The 23773-nt window shown below is 43.9% G+C and overlaps 1 protein-coding gene across 2 annotated transcripts in view; it reads left to right on the top strand.

Moving 5' to 3' along the window:
• Positions 1–23773, top strand: part of DMRT1 (doublesex and mab-3 related transcription factor 1) — a 92438-nt gene that overhangs the window by 46852 nt on the left and 21813 nt on the right. Inside the window, exon 4 of one of the 2 annotated variants that reach the window (XM_074361649.1) lies at positions 4571–4718. In XM_074361649.1, the coding sequence (XP_074217750.1) occupies positions 4571–4718 (148 nt within the window). The remainder of the gene's footprint in view (positions 1–4570; positions 4719–23773) is intronic. The other variant, XM_074361650.1, reaches the window with a different exon arrangement.

The following is a 23773-nucleotide window of genomic DNA, read 5'->3' as shown; positions in this document are numbered from 1 at the left end:
TCACTCTGTGCCACTGTTTAAATGTCAGAGTTTGCAGTTAGGAATATTATCCTCCACAGTCCCTCTTCTTAGGATGACCATTCCCTTTCTTCGCTGACTCTCAATTCTGTGCAGCTGAGCCAAGCTTAATCAAAACTAGAGGACAGCTTGGTCCTCAGGAATCTTCCAGCCATTTCCTGGATGGATTGTTGGGTTCTAGGTAAGACCAGACCCTCTTCCTATCTGAAGCATTAATAGACCACCACTGAGTAGTATTTAGGATTTTTTTTTAAAGGAAGTGAGGCCTAACACTTTTACATGTTGGAACTTTATTGTTACAATAAAGAAGGGTGTCTGCGGTGTATAAGAAGGAAACCTGTGGTTCAGGTTTACTGTGCTGTATGTTCTCAACAGTTTAATAAAATAAAACCCGAAGCTCTGAGGTTGTCGTCCGGGGTTAATACTACCAGCACGCACGTTCCCTGCCAGCCCAGCTCCCATCGCAGGTCACACATACTCAGACTTGGGGTGGGTAATGAGATTATAAAACATGCCTCTTGCTTGCCAGCTACCACATGCTAATAATAATAGTACCCATAATTCACTGGAATCCTGGGCTTTTATGTTTTACTTGGTTTGTTTGTTTAATTTAAAGGAATAAAAAATAAAATCTTGAATGAAAAATAAATCTCTTTTTAGCAGAACTGCGCAGTTTCTTTCCTTTGTGAGCACCTTCTGTCCCTCAGTAGAACTTTGCTGTTTCAGCTGGAGGTGAAGGGCGAGCACAAGGGGGTGGCATTAGGTTAGTTTAAAGCAAGTTTTCTCCCGCGTGGCACTATCAGAATGGTGAATCGGTCGCGTCTGCGTTACGAGGACTGCGCTGGAGGATGGTTAGCGGCATCCTGGTCTCTGCTCCCAGGTGCCAGTAGCACCGCCCCCACCTAGTTGTGACAATTGAAAGTGTCTCCAGACTTTGCCAGTTGTCCCCTGGGGGACAAACTGCCCTCAGTTGAGTATTGCTGGTTTAAAGTAAAACAGCACGTTTCAAGGTTTTCCTTATTTATTCCATTTTTGTCTAAGCCTTAAGTAGCATACTGTGATTTGTTGGTTTGTTTGTTTTACTTAGAAGGGAGCAAGAAGCGATCTAGAGTTATAAGTCTCATTTTTCCATGCCATTTTCTATACTTTCTGGGTGAATCACAATTCACTTTTTAACTCCATGTCTCAGAGGTTTACACATGCACTTAGAAATGCTTCTAGCTGGCTTTCTTACATCTGAATTGTCACATGGTGGTTATTTGTAGATTAATCTTCCATTTAGGAGCAGGTGAAGGCCTCAGTAAGTTCACATTTTGATCACCTCAGGTGGAGTCTGACCCTTTGTATCTTTTTCTTCTTTTGCTGGAGGTCTTTTATAGCTCAGTCTTCAGGATTCATGGGAGAAATTGAAAAATCTAAGTTCAGTTAACTCAATACCTATTTCTAAATAATCCTTGTTATCTGATGCTTTCTGAAAACATAGAAAAGGAATTAAGGGGAGAAATAAATATGAACATGGGTTTGAAATTGCGTCTATTTTCCAGTAAGCTTGAGCTGAAAGGAAAAAAGAACCCAACAGTTTATCTGAATCTCTTTTCAAATATTATACATATTGGGATTGGCAGCAGTTGACCAGTCTGTGAGACTTAACCTTTTGCCTTTTTTAGTTAATACTGGGGATGTTGTGATTTTGTGCTTCTCCGGGTATGGGAAATACGTAGGTAATTCTAGAATACTAGTTCTTAATCTGGGTGTCAGATTAGAATTATCTGCGGAGATTTGAAAAAATCCAGTGCCCCAGCAGCATCCCAGACCAGTGAAATCTGATGCTCTGGGTGGAGCCCAGGCATCGGTGCTGGTCCCCCTCCTTCCCCAGTATTGCACTGGGAGTGAAGGTTGAGAAACAGGTGCATTTTTATAAATAAAGCTTTATTGGAACAGAGCCACTCTCATTCATTTACTGATTGTCTAGAGACCCTGTGGCTCGCAAAGCCTGAGATAGTTACTCTTTGGCCATTTACCAAAGAAGTTAGCTGACCCCTTATCTAGACTCTCAGTGAACATTTTTCAAATATTTTGAAAAGAGGCTTTATACAAAATTCACAGTAAAAGGGAAAAAAAATCCAGCATTTTGCAGAGCCTGCAGGCTCTCATCCTCTCAGTTTTCTTGTACGTGGAGAAAACTGAAAAGCATTTTCCCTGAAGAACTGATTGGAAGGTATTGTCAGAGCAGAAGAAGTAACCAGCTCACCACCACCTCAGAGCTGGGAAGCTCCATGAGTTACATTAGGGCACTTCATACTTAAAAGTTGGCACTTGGCTTCCAGCTCAGTGTTCGTTACTCAGCCTGTGTCTGTGTAGTAGACCCGAGGGAAGCCTGCAGAAGCAGAAATGGCTCTTGAATGCAAAGCATGTTTGAGTTCATTATTATGGCTGCAGGAGTTCTGGATGGTGGCAGACCCCTGAAAGAAGTTCTTTAGCTCTGGGGAATCTTAGATATAAAAAGAAAAATAATGAAAAAATTTGAAATGCCTTTTACATCATTTCCTCCTCCCCTCAGTTCAGGTGGAAAGTTGATGCTTGTAAATAGCTGGTCAAAAAAATGTTTTAGAAGGTCCTCCTTTGGTCACAGCCCCTAAAGGCCCCAAGAATGGGAGAAAGGATCATTTATTCTAGTCCCTTGAGCAGAAAATCAGCATCCCCTGATTGAGATGCTGATTGAGAGCGCGTCACACTGTGAGGCCTCCACCCTGGACTTACTGAATCAGAATGTGCTTTTTAACAGGATCCCCAGGCTATCTGAATACCCATGAAGAGAGCCCTGGGAAGCCCTGGTCTAATTGATAACAGGGTCTGTGCAGTAAACTGACCATTGATTCTTACTTTAAGTGATTTCACAGCTCCTTAATGGCTTCTGACTTGGGCTCACTCATTAAAGGCAGACAGTTTTTCCCCTTTGGCTATTTCCAAGTACAGCTTGTCCTGCCCTCTTATTTAGTAAAGATTTATAGAATGGTGGAAAATGATTGTGTGTGTGATTGAGCTAGAAGAGACACTGTTTTATATGCATCAAAAAAAAAAAAAAAAACCAAAGTAGGAAGGATAAAGGGAACTTGCCAGATAAACTTCACTTGTAAGGACATAATCGAGTGGAATAGAGTTTTTTTTTTTTTTTTTTGCTTCTGCAAAAAGTAATCCACCCATTAGAGCGGACATCTGGGCTGAGGAGCAGTTGGGAGGGTCAAAAATGAATCCCTTGAGCTTCTCCGATTAGCATAGAGAGATCAGAGAGTTAGGCGGGTTTCATTTCCTCCAAGCAAAGCCGTAATTCCTAGGCCTGTATCACTTGGGAAATTGTCCAAAATTTAAAAGCTCATAGAAAATCTTGAAGCCCAGTATCTACTTTTATCCTGCCAGGCTCTGTCAAGTTAATACTACTTACTTTTATCAAGTAGCATTCTAAAGATTTGATTGAAAAACATGATTTTGAAATTATTTCTTAATTCTTAAACAGAATTGGTTTATCCTTGAACGTTCTCTTATGTTGACTTTTTAAATAAAGTTAATACCATCTAAATTTAGTCTTTTAAAGGCAGTATAAATAATTGCAGTCTAGCTGTTAGTCTAGCTTTCTTGCGTGAAAATCTGATTATGCCTTCAATGCTCACTGTCTAGTCCGTGTAGGATTCAGAACTTTTCTGGGTGTTTGTGGAAGTGGCCAGGAAGAGCCAGAAAAGCAGAAGTGTGGACTGGGACCCCTTTTAAGCCTGGAGGTTTCAACTCCTTAGCCTGAACGAGAGGTCAAGGAGCTGTGGGGGACTCCTTACGTAAAAGCTGCCCGATGTTCCCAAATGCAGGGTCTGACAGTCAAGGATCAGCTGCCACTGACCCTTCTGTCTTCCAAATCTCATTTCATGTCCTATGAGCAGAATCCAAATCATCTCCAGAACTCTGGTGACAAGAGAGTCCAGGAGACAGATCCCAGACTTCGCTCCCTGCTACAGGGAAAAGCACAGGAGTGGGTGGGAATGGACTCTGAGTAACAGTATTCAGCGCAGCATCATGCTGATGACAACAGCTGACCCTCACACGGGGTTGCATGTTGTTTTTAAAAAACATTCTCTTGATGTGAAGACTGAGGTAACCAAAGTAAGATGCCAATTTTACACATGACGAAACACATGAGGAAGTTAAATAACTTGCTCCTGGTCAAACGCACTGGTCAGTGTCACAGGGATTGGGTTGGATTCTGTTGGCGCCTCAGCGCCATCTTTTCCGCCCTATTCTCTCTTATGCTTACTAATCAAGCATCATATGAGCAGTTGGAATTAGAGGGGTACTTTTAGAGGGGACCCCAAGAGGGAAAACGCCCCTTGGCCTGCTCAGTTCTAGTATTTCTAGAGTCTGTGCACTAGTATTTCTAGAGCTCATTCATGGGCGAGGATGCTTCCAACTTTAATAGGCTATTCCCTTAATTTAAAGAAGTAGTTAATTCTTGTAATGATTGTAAAATGCAACTGTGGTCTCAGTATATTCCTTCTTTTTTCTTAAGCAGATGAAAAACTCGGAGAACCGCCACGCAGTGAGTTCCCAGTACAGGATGCATTCTTACTACCCGCCTCCTTCCTACCTGGGCCAGAGCATGTCCCAGATCTTCACTTTTGAGGATGGCCCCTCCTACTCGGAAGCCAAAGCGAGCGGTAGGTTTCTGTTACTAAGTCTGGATTTGAGGTGGAGAGGAGACGAAGGCCGGCTCTGGGTCTCCGGTCTCCTCTGTCAGCCTCCCGGGTAGCAGCTGGTGGAGAGGTTATGTAAGTATCTCTTAACGTGTTTAGTTATGGAATGATTTTGCTTTGCTAGGTTCTTAATAATCATGTTTCTCTCTTTTCTGGATGCTTGGAATGACAAGAATAAGACGGAGGCTCCCGTCAGAAGCTAAAAATATATTTTCTAGAGGATCACTAACATCAGGGACACTTGAAATGTGGTTCAAGTCCTGGTATTTTTGGTGAAACGAATTTCTGTATATTGAAAACTCAATTTCCAAAACTTCTTCGTTTTAAAGCTGAAGGTGTTTTCATCTTTTGGGGAGGAAAATAAAATAACATAATAAAACATTTTTTAATACAGTAGATCTCAGAGTTGTTGCAGTAGCAACATGCTCTGATATGATGGCTTTAAAATAAAAAACGACTGCTTGATGAACCAGAGCACTCTGAAAGACGCAGTTCCTCAACTTCAATTTTAACTTTCTCCCCAGTGTTTACCCTGTGAGGATGACAGGCAGGTCTTTTATGGCTGCTGTGTTTCCAGGCCCTGTTTTTAAGTTCTTTACATTTAAGCACCGTCTTTTGATCTAGGAAAGTGAGACATGTGCACAGCTGAGGCAGTACGTGGAAGTCAGGGCAATAGTGAGGGACTTGGTAGAGAAAACGGCAGCTAGAGCTTGCTCCGTACGGGACCAGAGAAGCTGGTTTTCTGAAGAACTTGACTCCGCGGAGATCTGGCTTCTTTGTAAAGCAAGTGTTTTTAGAGAATGAGAATCAGAACCATGCTTTGATTTCCAAATTGAGAACAATGAAATCTAAAACAGCTGGGAAAGTTATGCTTTCTTTCCCATACTAAAATAAAAGATTTCGTTAACATGAAGTCTGTTGGTCGAGGGAACCGACCAGTTTGAACTGTGGAGAGAGAGGAAAGCACGCATTGTTGATTGCACTTTTTAACTTTTATTAATGATCACTTTTTGTCGGGAGTGGGCAAGCACAGCTCTGTTTTATAGGAACTCACGCCGTGTACTGTATGTCCACCTGGCCCTTGTCCACACTGCCTTTGATTCTATGTATGTATGTGAATTAGCAGCTCCTTAAGGACAGAGGACACATCTTCTGGACTTTTCTAGTTGCTATGATGCCTTTTGTTATTCACCGGTTGAGTGAATGAATGAAGGGAGGAAGGAATGAACAAATGAATACTTGAGTCAGATACGATTTTTAAGTAACCTTGCTCTGTAAGAAAAAGCACAATCCTGAAAGATCAGAATCCCAACTCGTTGTGTGACTGATGGAGCCGGGGCACAATTTAGGGATAAAGCAGTTAAAAGATATGTTGGTTCGTACAGAAAATTAGGACTGAAACCTACTTTCAGGAAGAAATGGCCTGAGCTCCTTGCTCTCGGAATAATAGAATATTTCTAGAAGCACCGGCACTCTTGAGACAAAGGTGTAAATTCAGAGCGAGGCAGAAAGACAAAAAGATAAGAGGAAATTTATTAGAGCAGAGAGGAAGGAATTTGGAGAGGAGCAATAGGCATTTGAATTTATGGCAGGAAAGGAAGAGACTCTCTCAGAAGGAGGGAGGTTACAGTCCAGGAAGGGAAAGAGCAGCTGTACCGGTGTTCCTGGGGAGAGCCTGGGAGGGGCACCTAGAACGTCCCACAGCTTCTCTGGCGATGTGTGTATTTGAAAGTGTGGTGTGAGGAGACCTCAGGCTTGACCTTCTGGTCCCCCTCTCACTCACTGGTAATTAATCCACGAGGGCCAAGCTTCAGACATGAGGGAGTTGGCTCTGAACAAGTGCAATGAAATCTCAGGGATATCTGTATTGGAATTGCCATGGAGAAGGAGAATGGGAATTAATAGAAAATAAAATCTCAGCCTATGTTTTACAGAAACATGGCTCTATGGCTTCCAAGTAATGGTATCTTGGGCTTCCACATTGCATGGCATTTTTACAAAGCAGGTTGGAAGGGAGGGGAAAGGGGAAGTTGGGGATCAACAGGAGCACCCCAGGTTCACCTCCTGGGGCCTTAGGTCCTCGTTTTACCATTAGCATCGACGCAGGTGGGGGCAGGTTAGGCCCTCTGCTAAGTGGCTGCGGCTGCTGGCAGGATGTGGGGATGGGGGTGGAGCATGAGCATGTTCATTTGTGAGGAGGTGGCAAAGGCTGGCTGATAACCAGTTACGTTGATCACTTCTATCAAGTTTGAGCTGAGGTCCTTTGGTTGGTTGCATTAACAAACAAATTATGATTTGTAAATAGTATGTAAATTATTCTGAGTGCGGACTTATAAGTTATTTGAAAAATGTTTTCTGTAGGTTTCATGTCTTCTTTAAAGTCTTTTTTAACTATAAATATGTCCAGTAAATACATTTTTCTTCAGTTTCTTAAAAGATAAGTTTAAACCTCTCTATACCATCTAAAGAAATGAGTCCAAGTTCAAGGTTTTCCTCTGGTTTTGCTGAAGATGGCGTCATGCAGATAGAATGGAGGGGAAAAGAATTACACGGAAAGTTTTCCTTTCGCTGTGTTGCTACTGCTTTATGTTTTTCTCTGTAAAGAGGCTAAGAGCCATTCTCTCTCCTTTTTATGTCCTGGAAAGTGTTAGGAGGTAGATGAGAGATGGCGGGGCCTGGCCATGTAGGACTTTGTGAGCCATTGCCAGCTCTTTGGCTCTTATCTCAAGGAGATGGGAAGCCACTGGAGGATTTCCAGCAAAGGGGTGACATGTTGGCTTTCTGGTTTTAAAGGTCATCCTGGCTCCTGTTTAAGAATGGACTGCAAGGGTGCGAGGTGGAAGCGGGGAGGCTGGTTAGAAGGCTACTGCAGGAATTCTTGCAAAGGATGACAGTGGCTTAGTCAGGGTGCGAGTGTGGGAGTGATGGCAAGTGGTTGAATTCTAGGTACATTTTGAAGATAGAACCAATAAGATTTGGTGATGGATTTGGGATGTGACAGAAAGGAAGGAGTGAAGGGTGACAACCTAATTTTTGACCTAATCAAGTAGAAACTGGGCATTTCTATTTTTTCAGGTAAAGAAGACCATGAGAGAAACAGGTTTGCAGGAATTAGGAGTTTAATTTTGCACACGTTGTGAGATGTGTATGAGTCATCCAAGTGGATCATCAGGTAGGAACTGGATGTATGAGATCTGAAGTTGAGGGGAGATATCCCTGCTGGAAATAAGAACTTAGTGTAGATGGAGAAGAATAAAGGGCCAAGGACTGAGCTCTGGAGCCTTCCAGTGTTTGGAGGACCCGCAAGGGAGAGAGTAATAAGGAGCACCCATGAGGTGGGAGGAAAACAAAGGTGAATGGTATATGGGAGGCAAGTAAAGAAAGCATGTCAATGAACAGAGCCCAGTGATGCTAATAATGCTGGCAGGGCGAATGGGATGAGGTCTGGAATTGACCACTGGCTATGGCAAGGGGAAATGATCGGTGGCTGGATGAGTGGCTGGTATGGTGGGGAGATGGGCAGCACAGCTGGATGTGCATTCAGGGGAGACACATTGGGCAGTGAGTGTAGACAGTTCTTCAAGGAGTTTTGCTGTAAGAGGAGTAGTGAGATGGGGCAGGTAACTGGAGTGCAGAGGTGAGTTCAAGGAAGCTCCTTCCCTTTTTTTTAAAGGAGGAGGATATTATAATAGGTTTGTGTGCTGTGGAGGGATCCAGAAGACAAGCTGATGCGAGGTGTGTGGGGGGCACGATTGTCAGGGACAATAGCAGTGCCTCTGAGTTGAGGGAGACAGGGTGGGACCCCCTCGGGCGCTCCCTCCTGGGGCAGTGGTCCCCCGGGGTGGGCGCCATGCACACTTTGTCACCTGTCTAAGAGGATGTAAGTAAAGGAATTAAGAGTACATAGAAACTTCATAGCAACTTGACAGAGCAGTTTTATGCCTGTTGAACCAATAAAAAATTGGATCTTATCTTCTGTCTTTTACTTTTCTAGTGATTCATTTTTTTCACTGAAGTAAAATCCACCTAACATAAAATTAACCATTTAACCATTTTAAAGCATTCAGTTCAGTGGCATTTAGTAGGTCACAATGTGGGCAGCTGTCACTTCCATCAAGTTCTGAGTCATTTGCACAAGGAGCCCCTACCTGTTAAGCAGCCACCCCCATTCTCCCTTCCACCAGCCCAGGGGAACCTCTTACTGCCTTGTTGTTTGGATGAATTTGTCTCTTCTAGATGTTTAATTTAATGTAAGTGGAATCATATAATCATATACTATGTGGCCTTTTGGACTGTCTTCTGTCACTTAGCATAATATTTTCAAGGTTCATATAAGTTGTGATGTGTATCAGTACTTCCTCATTACAGCCTAACAGAACTGGATATACCAAGGTTTGTTTACCTGTTCATCAGTTGATGGACATTTGGGTTGTTTCCACCCTTTTTTGGCTACTGTTAATAAGTATTGCTGTGACTATTCATGAACAAGTCTTTGTTTGAATGCCTGTTTTTAGTTCCTCTGGGTACACAGCTAGGTGTGGACTTGCTGGATCATACGGGAATTCTGTGAGGAGCCACCGCACCATCATCCACAGCCGCTGTACCTTTCTACATTCCCACCATAGTGGACGAGGGTTCCAATTTCTCTAGCCAGCACTTGTTCTTTTCCATTTTTGGATTATCATTCTGGTGATTCATTTTTATTATATTTTATAAAAGCCTCAGACTGTGGTGGATTGGAAACTAAAAAAAAAAAAAAAAGAACAAAACGGGTCCGTCCTTGCAGAGAGTTTGAGAAACGCTGACCTAGACCTAGTGCCCGAGTGGAGGGCTGGCTTATGTGTGAGTGGCCAGCTCCTAGTAACAGGTGCAGGTTGTTCAGGAAGTAGTGACAGGAGCATCCGGGAAATGCTGCTGCCTCAGCTCGGGACAAGGAGGCAGACTGCGCAGGAGTACCTCTGTGTGGACAGATGCACACGTGCCTGCAGGTAGGTGGCATTCCACAGCTGTAAACAGGCATCTTTCTCTACATGTTCAATTCCTGAGTTCTTGGAGTATAAGTAGCTGGCCAGCACTTGCAAAGAGATTTAGATTTAAAATGGTAAAGATGAACACGCTTAGATCTTTTTGCCTATTTATATCGTGATCTCAGTTTGAAAGTTAGAAATGGTGCCTCCTGTTTCTTCTGAATCTTTGGCTCAGGTACAGTAGTAGCAGGCACCCGTGCAAACCCACCCTTCCTTTACATGCAAACTCTGCTCCTTCTGGGAGACAGAAACACACATTTGAGGTGCTTATTTTCTGTCCCGAGCCATTTGGGTGTTTGTCATCTAAGCACACAGGACGTCAGCAGCTCTTTGGGGCCAGGTGCACAGCATTTACATTTTACCCAAAGGTCAGACGGCCAAGGTCAGCAGAGGGGCCCCTCTGAGTTGAAGGCCTCCTGTTCCTCCTGTGATGTCTGGGCAGCTTGCTAAGGCCTATGTATTTTCAAGTGTGCTCATTTGAATTCATTCAGCATTGGCAGGTTCATAGGCCAGTGAATCTAGAAGTGTCTGATCTTACTGATAGCACAGGCTACCTTCCCCAGTTGGCATGACTGAATGTGAAACGGAGTGGACTTGCTTAATGCTGCTCATTCAAGGCAGCCAGTTGGAAGCACCCTCAGAGCTCCTGGCTCACAACCCAGGATGCCAGAGCTGCCTTTGATGTAAGGGCAGGGCGGTGGAAACATTATGTGCTCAGCCTCTGAATGGATCCGTGCTGCGACCAGCTGTAGCCTGGGGAGGATCAGACTCTTCCTCACTTGGTAAAGGAGGGGGAAGGGAGAGCCCTGTCAGACCCTCACAGGTGTTGTGAGGATGAGACCTACGGTGTGTGTAAACAAGTTCTGTAAATCACAAATGCAACAAGAGGGGCGGGACACTCTTCTTACTTTCACATTCCTTTCTACAAGGGTCGAGTTGATGTTTCAGACAGTTCTTGTCCAGGAGAAAGCTTTCCTGGAAATGCTTTAGTCTTGCTCAGACAGGAGACAGAGCAGTCCAGGGAGTCTGAGGGCTGCTCTGTTGTGTGTGTTCTGCTCTGAGTTGTAGGACAGGTCCACAGGAGGGAAGAACGTTGACCCTTTTCTTTCCCTGCTTTTTAAAGAAGGCTGAATGTGTTTTGTGCAACATTTAGAAAATACTGAGTTGAAGCTTTGGCACTTTAGGAATGACTTACCATTTGCTAAATTTCAAAGAAAAGAGCACTTGGCTGGTAAACCTATTTTTCTCCTCTGACTTTTTGATTCTCAGTTTTAGCTTTGGCTAGAGAGGTAAGTGGGGTGTTCAGTGGCAGTGACCGTGCAGGCTGGTGCGTGCAAGGGCATGGATGTCCCCCTGCCGGGAGGGGAGATCTGACTCAGATCCCCAGCTCTGGGCTGGATTGTAAGATGCTTGGTTAATATCTTAGAGCTTCAGACCCCTCATCTGGAACGTTGAAAAAGATAATAGCAACTTCATCTGTGTTTACATATGGATCACATAAGTTGAATAAAAGCATGGCAGGAGCTATCAACTCCCTTAATCGCACGTGAAGACCCACCATCATGTCTTACAAATCTTTCGCTTTCAGCGAGTGCCCAGCACTGGGCTGGTCAAATGAAAGTGATCACAGTTGTGAGGAGGGCTTGTTTTTAGCCCTATAGGGACCCTGCTTAACTTAACCCCGTGTGTATTGTGGTTCTCAAAACTGGCTAGACATCGTGGTCTGCTGAGTGAGGAAAATGAAGCACAGTAACTTTAAGCATATAATAAACATTTAGAAATGGCAGCTTTGAAGACTTGTTTTTAATATGTCACATACATGATGTGTTTCAAAAGAAGCAGTCAGGGAAGAGGAATATATAAGGACACCAGCAGGTCTCTATCTGTAAAGAATGATATAGAAGGCAAGCTGAAACTCTGCTGGATGAGCGCACACAGGTTTCTGTCTTTTCTTCAAACTTCCTTTTCTCCCTCCATGAGAAGAGAGGGAGCTGATGGGTCTCTACCACGTCCTCTTTGTAGAAAGCTGCCTTTTGACAAGGCCACCACCAGTTTAGAAATCGCAGGCACTTCCCAGGGCCCTCCCTGAGGGAAGTCAGACTCATTCGTGGAAGGGAGAAATTCACCCACTGCTGCACCTTAGCAAGAATTAGCAGGGTGTTTTCCACACACAGAGGGCAGCCATCTCATTCGCTCGTCTTTGTCTTCCTTCAGGTGCCCAGCATGGCCCTGGGCTCTCAGAGGACTCCTGGGATGGTTCACAGTTTCTTGTATGAATAAGAAACTGACCTCTGGATTCTTTCTGCTGGTACTTCCTTGGCCCAGAGTTAGGCATTCTGATGAAGCACTTGGTGAAATAAATCAGACGTGGGAAAACAAGGGGTGCAGCCCCCCCAAGCTGCACCATATCCTGGATTTGTATCAGGTAGAATCTTTCCTTTGGAAAACTTGAATTTTAAAGACTTAAATCTTTACGGATGACTTTTCTGATTAATAACACAGCCCTGCAAGAAGGTCAAGAGGTGCTGGGTGGAGTTGCAGGCAGGGTGCCCTGGTATCTCTGAGCCTGTTCCTAGTGTTGAAGGAGACGAGCCAGCAGACGAGCTCAAGTCTCCGAATCTTCCCTGGTGTGCTTTCTGCTCCTAAACTCTGTGCTTTCTTCTTCCCTCCCTTTCCTTTTCTCACCAACACTTACGTAGCTCTCACACTGTCTGCAAGACAGAGCCCTGTGTGTTGTGGCGATAGCTCATTTTATTCTCATGATAGCAATGTTATCCCCATTTTGCAGATGAGAGCACTGAGGCATAGAGCCAGTGCTTGTGAGATTGGGATGAGAAGGGGGTCCTCATTTCCACGTGGCAGGTGGAGAAACACAGTGATGCCTTAGCTGGTCAAAAAACCCCATAAGCAGCCTTAAAAAAATCCACAGGGTGTCACAGATAGTTTTTACATTATTATTCCCAAAGCCAAATGTAAACTTCAGAACACCTTTTTATGACTTGATTAACATGGTAAAGTCACTTTAGTTTTTTGGTGATATTTGAATTTTCTTTTTATTTGACAGGAGAGAGTGAAATGCTAATGTACTATTTTTAAAAAGCAGACATTAAATAGCTAGTTATTAGCGTTGAAATTATAAGTACAAATAGAAACAAAACTACTTTTTAAAATAGTTTTTTCTCCTCTCTGTGGACATAAGTTATTTTAAAATCAGTATGAATAAGAGGCCTATTGATTTTCCCCAGGTAATTTTTGTGAAAGGCAGTAATGTTACATTCTACCTAGTCTGTCAGTGGCTTTTACTCTTTAACTTCTTCTTTAAAAACAAGGCACCTTTGCTGGGGTTTTCCTCTGGGCTAAAGATGACAGGCGGGAGCTGGGCAGAGAGAGCAGGGCTCTGGAAAGTGCACTTTGAGGAACTCTCATGTGGCCTGACGGGACCAGGTTGAACATAATGACTGGAATCTGCTGGCCCACGTTCTCAGGGCTCATTTTATCATGACGGGATTTAGGCTGCTCCCTGCCCACTCAGTGCGGGGAGCCCACCTGTTGTGGGCCCGTCACACGTCGTCAGGTTTGCCGATTCTGTTACTCATTCAGCGACCACCCGTCCTTAAGAGTCCTGGAGAGACAGTGCTCCCGCGGGCCGTAACGCAGGGGGACAGTAGCCGCCGAGGGCCTAGCGTCCAGCATCCTCACCTGCGAGATTTCCTCGCCTGAATCTGACTCACATCCCTCCGGCCTCAGCGCTTTTTCTTGGGCACAGGGTGGAGTAACTATGGAGTTTATGTTCCCTCCTCGGCTCTTCAGAGGCCCAGCCCAGGCCAAGTACAACTTGAATAACCTTCAGGAGAGCTGTGCTGTCCTTCTGTCGGCCGCTGTCTTTGAAAATTGCCTGCAGAGTTAGTGAGCAGGAACAGTTAAGATTTACAAACAACGATGAAGCTTGTCATGCGTCTTTCACATCCATCATCTAGGTGCCGTGCCTGGGCGGCGAAGTGTTCTTCATAAAAACCAGCTCGGTGTGAAATACACCTCACGCAGTGTTTACTGCTCTGAAGCTCGTCAGCGGCCCTTTATAGTAAATCCAGATTGCGGTGTGACATTACAGTATATCATTGCCCGGCGCGGCGGGGTTTACACTGCGAATGAGTGCAGTGCGCACCAGATGAGGTGTCCAGATTGAGTTATGTCAGAATTTGGCTGTTATATGGGGATAGCTTTTGTTTGCGGAACACTGAAAGTTAGCTTTATATGTATTTATATTTATATATGGGCATATACTTCCCATCTTGCACGTATACGTGGGTATACAATATATGCTGAGGTCAGGTTCCAACTGGGCTTCTGCTGTAAAGAATGGGGACCAGCTTTTATGTCCCTTCCAACGTTTGTTCATTGAAATTGGCATAAACGGTATCTTTAGGGGGAACTAGGTGGTTATTTCATCACGGAAGTGGGTTTGATTTTGCTGTTTGTAAAGTGCTCATATTTACCATTCCTTCTTACAAAACAAAAAGGGCCCCTCCCTCTCTCCTGAGCTGATTGTGATACGCTGGAATGATCCCTTGGAGGGAGGGCAGAGAGGAGAAACCCCTAGAACTGCCCCCACCTGCTCTCGAGCACCTGGCCCGTCGTGCTGAGCACATGCATTTGGGGAGGGCTCTGAAGTCAGTTGCTTATTTATTATCTTTTTAGTGGGTATCAAAATCCTAGTGCTGCCTCTGTTATCTTGAAAGATGCTGCTTCCAAAAGAAGATTTATGGTGTTTTAGCTTAAATCTGCAAAATAAAAGAGCACACTGAATTTACTGCATGATCAGCTTTATTTACATTCACCCTAAAAGCGCCGATATTAAAAATGAGCTCCATAAAAAAATAATATTCAGAGATAACGGCCGGCCCAGCGGTTCCATGACCATCTTCTTAACACACATATTTTAGAATTCTCTTTTCAGTGTAGCAGGGTTGTCAGGAGAACCATTTTGCGGGCTTCACACATCTGGCACTGCACTGAATCCAGGGTCTCTCCCCGACTTACACCATGTCTAGGGAGGAGTCCCCCCACTTTAAATGCAGGGGTAAACATAGCCCTCTCGGCATTGCCCTTTGTTCTTTTTCCCCTCTGTTTCCTCTTAGTTGCAATGTCTTCTTACTGAAGATTGGTTAATGGTGCCACGTCTGAGCTTCCGATGCTGCACAGGACAAGGACGCCGGTGCAGGTGTGCAGTGCTGGCCTCTAGGGGTGGGACAGGGGCCAGATGCCTTCCATTGGCTGCAGCCCCGGGAGGCAGAGAGCAGCCACAAGTCAGCCCAGTGTGATCACTTTATCAGTGTTGTGAGATCAGACACGGGATGGCCAGTTACAGTGAAATGTCAGATAAACCACAAACATTATTTTAATGCTTAATAAGCATTTGTATGCTTACTGTGTAAAAATTATTTATTGTTTCTGTATTTGAAGTTAGTTCGGCATCTTGTATTTTTATTTGCTCAATCAGGCCACCTTGGGCTTCAGTCAGGTCCTCTGAACCACAGGTCTCGGACACCGGGGTAGAAGGCAGAGATGAACAGTGGGCGGAGGAGAACAGTGCTTTCTCTAGACATATTCAGCAGTGCTAAGAGTTGTTTCATTTATATTTCTGCAGGAGTAGTACAAGGGGCGGTGCTGGTCGTGCTCAGACTAGTTTCCAGTTTTGGTTGAAGCTATTGATGGGTTTCTTGGTGAAAAATTTCTGGATCACAATTTGTCCTTGCACATGTGAACTGTATTGTTTCTTCCTCTATTTAGGTAATTTGTAGGTCCAGACGTTTCTTTTTTCATTTTTTTCATAGGTTAGCTCCATTAATATAACAGCAAATGAAAATTAATGCACTGCTACTCAGAATCAAAATGGAAATGTATAGTTTTTGTGCATTTGGTTCAGTTGTCCCGTTGTAGCTTAACCAGGCATTACAGACACTCTTGAAGCTCTTGGTTCCTCTGTGTCTTTCCTGAAGTCTCCCCACGCCCCTCACCAGGATATGAACTGATGGCTCAGTCAATAAACAAGTAGTAAATTCATTGAGTGCCAATTATGTGTCTGTGGCCCTAGCATTATGCCCAGGAGATGAACCGTGGCAGAGAACAGGCTGCCGTGATCCCTTAATGTCAGCAGATCTTAGGGACACTGGCCCTCCCCTTCCTGTCCACAGAAGGGCCGTGCCTCAAAACCTCTGCAGGGTGTGCAAGGGAGTAGCCACCTGCCCCGCTGTCTGGCTCTTACTCAAGACTTGGTTGAGGTCTTTGCCACAAACCTAAGGGAGAATTTCCTTCTCCGGTTAGAGAAGCCATTGTCACAACCAAACACTGTGGATAGACGTTCCCAACACGCGGCCCTTTCCAGGCGTGCCTCCCGTGTTCCTGTTAGGGCTGTGGAGGTGGGATGGGCTTGACTCACTTGTTTGTTTATAACAGCTTTATTGATACATAAGTCACAGATCATCAAATTCACCACTTTAAAGTATGCAGTTCAGTGGTCTTCAGTACGTTGGCAAAGTTGTGTAACCACCATTACTATCTAATTCCAGAATATTTCCATCATCCCCGAAGTCTCCATATGCAGTCAGTCATTTCCACTTCCCTCCTAGTGCCTGGAAACTACTCTTCTACTTTTTGTCTCTGTGGATCTGCCTATTCTGGACATTCTGTGTGAATGGAGTCATGTAGCTTGTGGTCTTTTGCGTCTGGCTTCCTTCACTTAGCATAATGTTTTCAAGGCTCATTCAAATGGAGGCAGGTAGCAGTGCTTCATTCTTTTTTATGTCAATAATATTCCATTATATAAAAGGGCTAGGTTTATTTTGAGTTCAAAAACTATTGCAGGACCCAGCACAACTATTAAACCCTAAGGTTCTCAAGATGAAATATGTGTTTTCTCTTATTTTAGTAAGTCTCCACCTGTTTCAACTCAACACATGAATGTTTATAATGAGTAAGACCTATGATATGAAATGAAGTGACCCCACAAATGGGGGGCCCAGGCTCCCCACATTCAGCAAGCCCAGTTGTGTGACTTTCCTGTTTCATGTAAATGCTATTTATATTAGTCTGATAGGGCGGCCGTAACAAAACAGCACAGGTGGAGTGGCTTAAAAACCAGAAATGCAAAGTTCTGGAGTTTAGAAGTCTGAGATCAGTGTGTAATCAGGGTTGGTTTCTGGGGAGACCTCTCTTCTCTGACCTTCTCTGGTGTATGCGGAGAGGGAAAGAGGGAGCGAGCTCTGATTTTTCTTCCTCTTCTTGTAAGACCACCGGTCCTATCAGGCCAGGGCCCCTACCCTTAAGACCTCATTTAAGTTCATTTACTCCATAAAGGCGCTCTCTCTAAATACAGTCACGGTGGAGGCTAGGGCTTCAGCTTATGAATTTGAGGGTGGAGGGTGGGGCACAACACAGTTCAGTCCATAACACTGCTGAAGGATTAACCATCTCTAAAGATCTTTCCATGGTGAGGTCCTTGAGAGGTGGAGAGGTGCTGAGGCTGGGTGCACCAGTGTGTACACCTTGCCTAGTCCCACTGCCCAAAGTCTGGCATTGGCTGCGCATTCAGTCACCTCCTAAGCTCTCCGATGTGCTGAGCCCAGCCCATGGCAGGCCCTCATCTGCAGGTCAGAGTCCCCAAAGCATGGAGGTTTTTAGAGAGAAAACTCCATGGTCAGGTGTGCCCCACTCACCGAGAGCACTTCTTGTCCAGATTGTTGCTTTTCTTTTTCTCATCCCCCACCTCCTCCTAGAACTTGGTTTCTCTTTTTGTTTCTCTTTCTCTGAATTTGGAGGAAGAATTTCCGATTCCTCACCATCTTTGCCCTTGAAGTGCTCTATGTAACCTTAAGCAGTTAAACCCTGATGTAGTGCTACAAATTAGAATCTTTGCCAGTTTTCCTAGCAAATATGGCAGGGAAGAATTAGGGCCTTCCGCCAGAGGGAAATGAATGAGAAAGCTATGTATTGTTTCCAGATGTTACTATGAACTGATGCAGAGACCACTTCATGGTAAACTTACGATTAGCATCCGTAAACTAGCTAATGTCTGTTACGGATCAGCCAAATAGGAGAGCTAATCTCTTACTCTCTGAAGCACTTCGACCTACATCATCTTGTTTAATTGCAACAACAGTCTTACTAGGTAATAAGAGGTTTTTTCCTCCTGACACCAACCAATTCTGACAGCACCTGGGTGCCCTGTGATTCAGTTCAAGTCTAATGCTGACTATCTGAATTTAGCCCAGACCCCGTGGGTTAAGGGCTCAGTCTCACAATACCACACCTACCTCAGTCACTAGCCACAAATGGGGTGCTCAGGCTACCCTCGTTTCTGCCTGGCCCATTACAAATTTGGGGGTTCCTACAACCTCTCCTCAGGTTTGATAATACACTAGAATGAGTCACAGAACTCAGGAAATCATTTTCCTTACTTTACTATTGCGGGTTTACTGTAAAGGATATGACTCAGGAATAGCTAAATGGAAGGGATGTGTAAGGCAAGGTAAGGTGCGGGGAGAGGATGGAGGGCTTTCGCGCCCTCTTCGGCGGCACTGCCCTCCCATCACCCGATGTGTTCACCAGCCCGGAAGCTCTGAGAACCCCAGTCGTGATGGAGGCTTCATTACTAGGTATGATTGATTAAATCACTGGCCATTGGTGATTGGCTGCATCTCCAGCCCCTTTTCCCTCCCTGGAGGTTGAGGGGTGGGGGTGGAAGTTCAAAGCTTCTAATCAGGGCTGGGTCTTTCTGGCGATCAGCCCTACCCTGCATCTGTGACCAGCCCCCATCCCAAAATCATCCAGCTAACCCGGAGTCACCTCATTAGAACAGAGAGGCTCCCATCAGCCTTCTCACTCAGGAATTCCAAGGATTTTAGGAGCTCTGTGCTGGGAACTGAGACAGAGTCCAAATACCTTTCTGTGACACCATGGGTAGGTAGAGCAGAAATCCCGGACCCTACTTTAGAGAAGAGAGAATGGCTGAGTAGAGACAACAGGAGCAGCTGAGGGTGGAACGGGACTAGAAGCCCTCCGTTCTCCGAACTCCGTGTCTCTCCAGGACGCTCTCCAGCCTGGCTGTCACTCCGGTATTGACACCCTTGTCTTCAGGCTGCTGTCTTAGACCTGCGCCATCTAGGACAGGAGCTACTGGGCACGGACGACTACTTAAATTTAGATTTAAATTAATTAAAATGAAAACCCTAGTTTCTTTGTCACACTAGCCCCGTTTCAAGTGCTCAGGAGGTAGCTATGGGTAGATAGAGCAGAGAACGTTTCCATCCTAGGACAATTCTGGGGGACAGCGCCACCTCGGACAGTTAGGGGAAGGCTATTTCGTTAGGGAATTTCAGAGTGACAGGATGGGGCAGCAGTGTTTAAACCTGAGACAAAGGGGTGACATAGGTATCGCAGCCTCAGCCGACACCACTTTAAAGTCTTGTGGGAACATCAGCCAGTATTCAGATCGCTGTCAGGTCGACGAGGACTGACTGAAGGTAAACTAATTGAACACTGATAAACGTTAGTTGATCTTTGGGCCTAACAGTGGTGCATACTTCTTTCTGTAATAGCAGGTGAGAGGGAGTAAGCTAGAACCTCGTTGATCTCCATCCAAGAATGATAGTACTTGCCTGGGGTAGAAAACCTGTCTCGTGGCCATGGGCAGCGTGTGAGTCTTGGGCACTTGCCAGCGATTGCTGACATTAGAACCAAGAGGGTAAAGCGGCATTGATTCCCTGATCTGATACAGGGTTTGTGAATACTTTTTCCTATTCCACAGGTGGCCTTTCCACTCTGTGCATTGTGTGCTTTGATGCACAAACGTTTTTAATAGTGATGAAGTCAGATTTGTCTATTTTTTCTTCTGTTTCCAGTGTTTTTGGTATCATAGCCAAGAAGTCATTGCCTAATCCGATGTCATGAAGGTTTTCCCCTATATTTTTTTCTAAGAGTTTTATAGTTTTAGCTCTAACATTTAGGGCTTTGATCCACTTTGAGTTAATTTTTATATGTGGGGTAAGGTAAGGGTCCAACTTTATTCTTTTGCATATGGATATCCAGTTTTTCCAACACCATTTATTGAAAAGGCTTTCCTTTCCTCATTGAATGGTCTTGGCACCGTTGGCACCAACGTGGAACATGGCAGGAGAGTCAAAATTTGACCATTGCCTGTGGCTTTTTCCTGTGATCACCAGAGAACATTAGACACTGCATACTGAATCTGTAGCACAAACCTAAAGTAGGCAGTTGGTGATCCACTTGGATCTCTGTGGTGAATAGGTTTTCTAGAGTTATTTTTTTTCTTTTGTTTACTTGTCTCTTCCTTCTGATTCATCTGTATCTTTTAGCCATTCCTGACAGTTCTTAAATAGAGGAGAACAGGATAACAAGGGAAGGGAAGCCTTCCACAATCAGGATTGTAGTACATAGCGCTATGAGAGTAGTTGCGAGAAGAAGAGACTGTGGCTGATTTTCCATTGTTCTTTTTTTTTGAGGAGGGAGGTAATTGGGTTTATTTATTTATCTTTAGAGGAGGCACTGGGGATTGAACCCCAGACCTCATGCCTGCTAAGCACACACTCTGACACTTGAGCTATACCCTCCCCCACAACATTGTTCTGATTGGAAGTGACTTAGAATTTTTCTAATAGAAAGAGACAAATGTTAATTTTTTAAATACTCAGTTTTTAAGGGTCTTCTAAAGCTGCTTATCCGTGAGAGATGGCAGAACCTTCTTGGGTGAGCCCCAGTGGCAAAGCCATGAAGCCTTTCCTTCCTGTAAGAATATTCCTGAGGCAACACTAGCAGAGCTGCGAGCAGATAAGCAAAGACTCTGAGAATGCCTGGCTGGCCGGCTGCAGCCCAGAGTTGTCAATCACCCCTTAATGTTTACAGAAGCGAAAAGTCAATGTGTAGTTGTTTTAATTTGACACACTCTTGGGTTGAGAGAGTACAATCGCTGGAGGGGACAGTTAAGTGGCTGTGCTCCTTGTCAGCTCATCTGACTCACACACTGAGCACTTTTCTGATGAGCAATGGATTGAGTTAAATACCTGCGTAATTGCCCGCTTCCGCATACCGCTCTAGCGCGCCCACACCGTCTACTACATTTCTATCAGCACTTGCCTGAGGCTGTTGGGGTTTATGCTGCAAAGAGAATCCGTATGCTCATTTTCATGAATCAGTGTCGGTTTTTGAAAAGCAGTTGTTACAGCGCTAAGTGGGCTGTAATAAATTACACCCTCTCTAGACCTATTAGAGTAAATCAGAACTGCTTATATCCGTCCAAGTGGTCTTTTAAGTATAAACGACTTTTTGTTTACTTATCAAACCAAACTTTTGTCTCCAGGAAATGGAGGCAAATAATTTGCTCATTTTTAAAAATGCTGTGAATTGCACTTTGCTGCTGTTAAACCAGAGAGGAAATTCTGTGTGTAGTTAGGTGGGGAAGTCTCCCCACACAGTAAGAGATACTACCCCGAAGTCATTTTCAAGGCTAGAGACACTTGACTGTAGTAATTAGACCAACTCTGCACATCAGCTTTGTCTCCCGCCACTACTTAAAATGTGCTGGTGGTGCACTGGGTCTGAAGGGAGCGTGGTTTCTCGCCCAAGAAGTTTCTAAGTGAGAACTTCATTTTGGAATGTGCGTTTCTCTCTTTGGATTGCTGGGCTCTGCTTCTTTGTGAAGGAGGTGTGCTCCCTGATACTTACACACTTTGGCTGTGAGAGGAACACTGTGGACACGGCTCTGTTCATCGCTTTTGCAAGCTGAAGTGGCCGGAGGTCTGACCGTTCATGGTTGGGACACAGATGTTTGTTAGAGTTTGATCGTGGTGGCTCTGTTATTATGGAATCTCTGTTTCACATTTAGTATAGTTGGAAGAACTATCTCGTGATTTTCTTTTCTTTGTTTTTTTTTGGGGGGTGCTGGGCCGTTGTCTTCTTCCACTTAGACCTTGTCTGTGGGGCTTGCTGGGACAGATTAATACTGTCTCTCTCAGTGAAGCACTGTGAATCTTTTATTTTTATTATACTTTTTCTTTCATGCTAGACATATATAACATAAAATTTGCCATTTTAACCATTTTAAAGTGTAGGGTTCAGTGCCACCAGCTAAAGTTAGTCACTGACCAGTGAGATGCGGGGGTGGCTTCTAACCCTCACTCCTCTTCACTGGTTGAGTCGCCTCACCCCACAGCCTGCTAGGGGTACCTCCAGGGTACCAGGGACACCCCCTTCATCCCTTAGGCATCTTTCCCCCAAGGGTCCTCTTTGTTTACACCACGGCTGGATCCTGATCTCGCCCCTGCTCGTCTTCTGTGTGACCTGAGTAGTTCAGTGTCTTCTTCTTCAAGGTGATCCTGGTGCCCACCCTCTGCTCCAGGGACCACTCAGGTCCCCCTTTAACTGTATGCCCTTTCCTACTGAACTTACTCCCAAGTGGAGCCATATTCCAGAAATAATCTAAACTCCCTACGAGGTCCCCACAACGCCCCTCATTCGCCAAGTCCTCTTCAGTCAGCCAACTCTAGAACTCCTCTATCCTGATGCATTCCAAGAGCAGGGTGATTTTCCCTGGTCCTGCTGTTTGGAAATATGAAACTTCTCCACATACTGAGAATAGTTATTCCTATTTTCTGTTGCATATTCTTTCTCCTCATTTGTCCTTCAACCGTTAACGTTTCTTTGTTGGCACTGGCGTAGGACCTCAATGCCTGAAGGGGGCTTCGCATTGTTCTCTGTGAAACTCCTAGTTCAATGCTTCATGCAAGGTTATTGTTATTATTTTTGTAAAAACCAATACAAACTCATTGGGAAAAAATCAAATAATACAGAAATATAGTAAAACCAGAAGTTTCGTAGTAAATTTTTGTAATTTATTTTGTGTAGATATACATTTTAGGAAGGTTCCTTCCCTCCCTAAGGTATATTATGGAAATATACACTAATGCCCATAAGAATGGTCGTCATATTTATGTCAAATGCCTTTTTGGCATCCATCAAAATAACCTGTGATGTTCCTCTCTTTAATGTAGTAAGTCACATTAATGGATTTCCTAATATGGAGCCACCCTTGTATTCCTGGAATAAATCTTACCTGGTCATGAGGCATTATCTTTTTAATACATTACTGGATTCAATTTACCTGTATTTATTTAGAACATTTATATTTATACCTATAAGCGAGCTTGGCTGTTTTTCCTATTGTGTGGTATCCTTATCATGTTTTTGTCTCATGGTTATAAACTTACAGGATGAAACAGAAATTGTTCATGATTCTTCATTCTCTGGAGAAGTCCAAATGACATGGAATAATCATGCCTTTGTGTTTGAATGAAATACTCATAAAACCATCAAGGTCTGGGACCTTTGGGAAATGGGGAATGTCTTGATTAACCTTTCTGTGTATTTTATGGTAATCTATTGAATGAACTCTCTTTCTCAGTTAATTTTGACAGTTTTTCTTTCTTTGAAGAGAACTATACATTTCACTGTTATTTTCAAACAATAATATAAAATTGCAATCATCTCTTAAATTTTTGAAAACACTACATCTGTGGCTATATCCACCTTCTCACATTTAATGCTTTTCTCTTTATATGCTTATTTTCTTGTGTTCATGGTTAGATTTTCCAAAGGTTGGTTTGTTTTATTGGTCATTTTATAGCACCATCATATGAGTTTAATTTACTAGTTCAGTGTAGATTTTGGTTGACATAAAATGTTCTTTTTCTTTTTTCTTTTTCTTTTTTCTCTTTTTTTAAGATGTTTTTTTAATTGAACTACAGTCAATTACAATGTGTCATTTTCAAGTGTACAGCACAATGTCCCAGTCATGCATATACATACATAGTTTGTTTCCATCAAAGGTTATTATAAAATATTGAACATAGATCTCTGTGCTACACAGAAAAAACTTTTAAAAATCTATTTTTATATATAGTGGCTAACATTTGTAAATCT

This window comes from Camelus bactrianus, chromosome 4 (genome assembly GCF_048773025.1).
Source record: "Camelus bactrianus isolate YW-2024 breed Bactrian camel chromosome 4, ASM4877302v1, whole genome shotgun sequence".
NCBI lineage: Eukaryota > Metazoa > Chordata > Mammalia > Artiodactyla > Camelidae > Camelus > Camelus bactrianus.
This window is presented reverse-complemented; position numbering and strand designations above follow the sequence as displayed.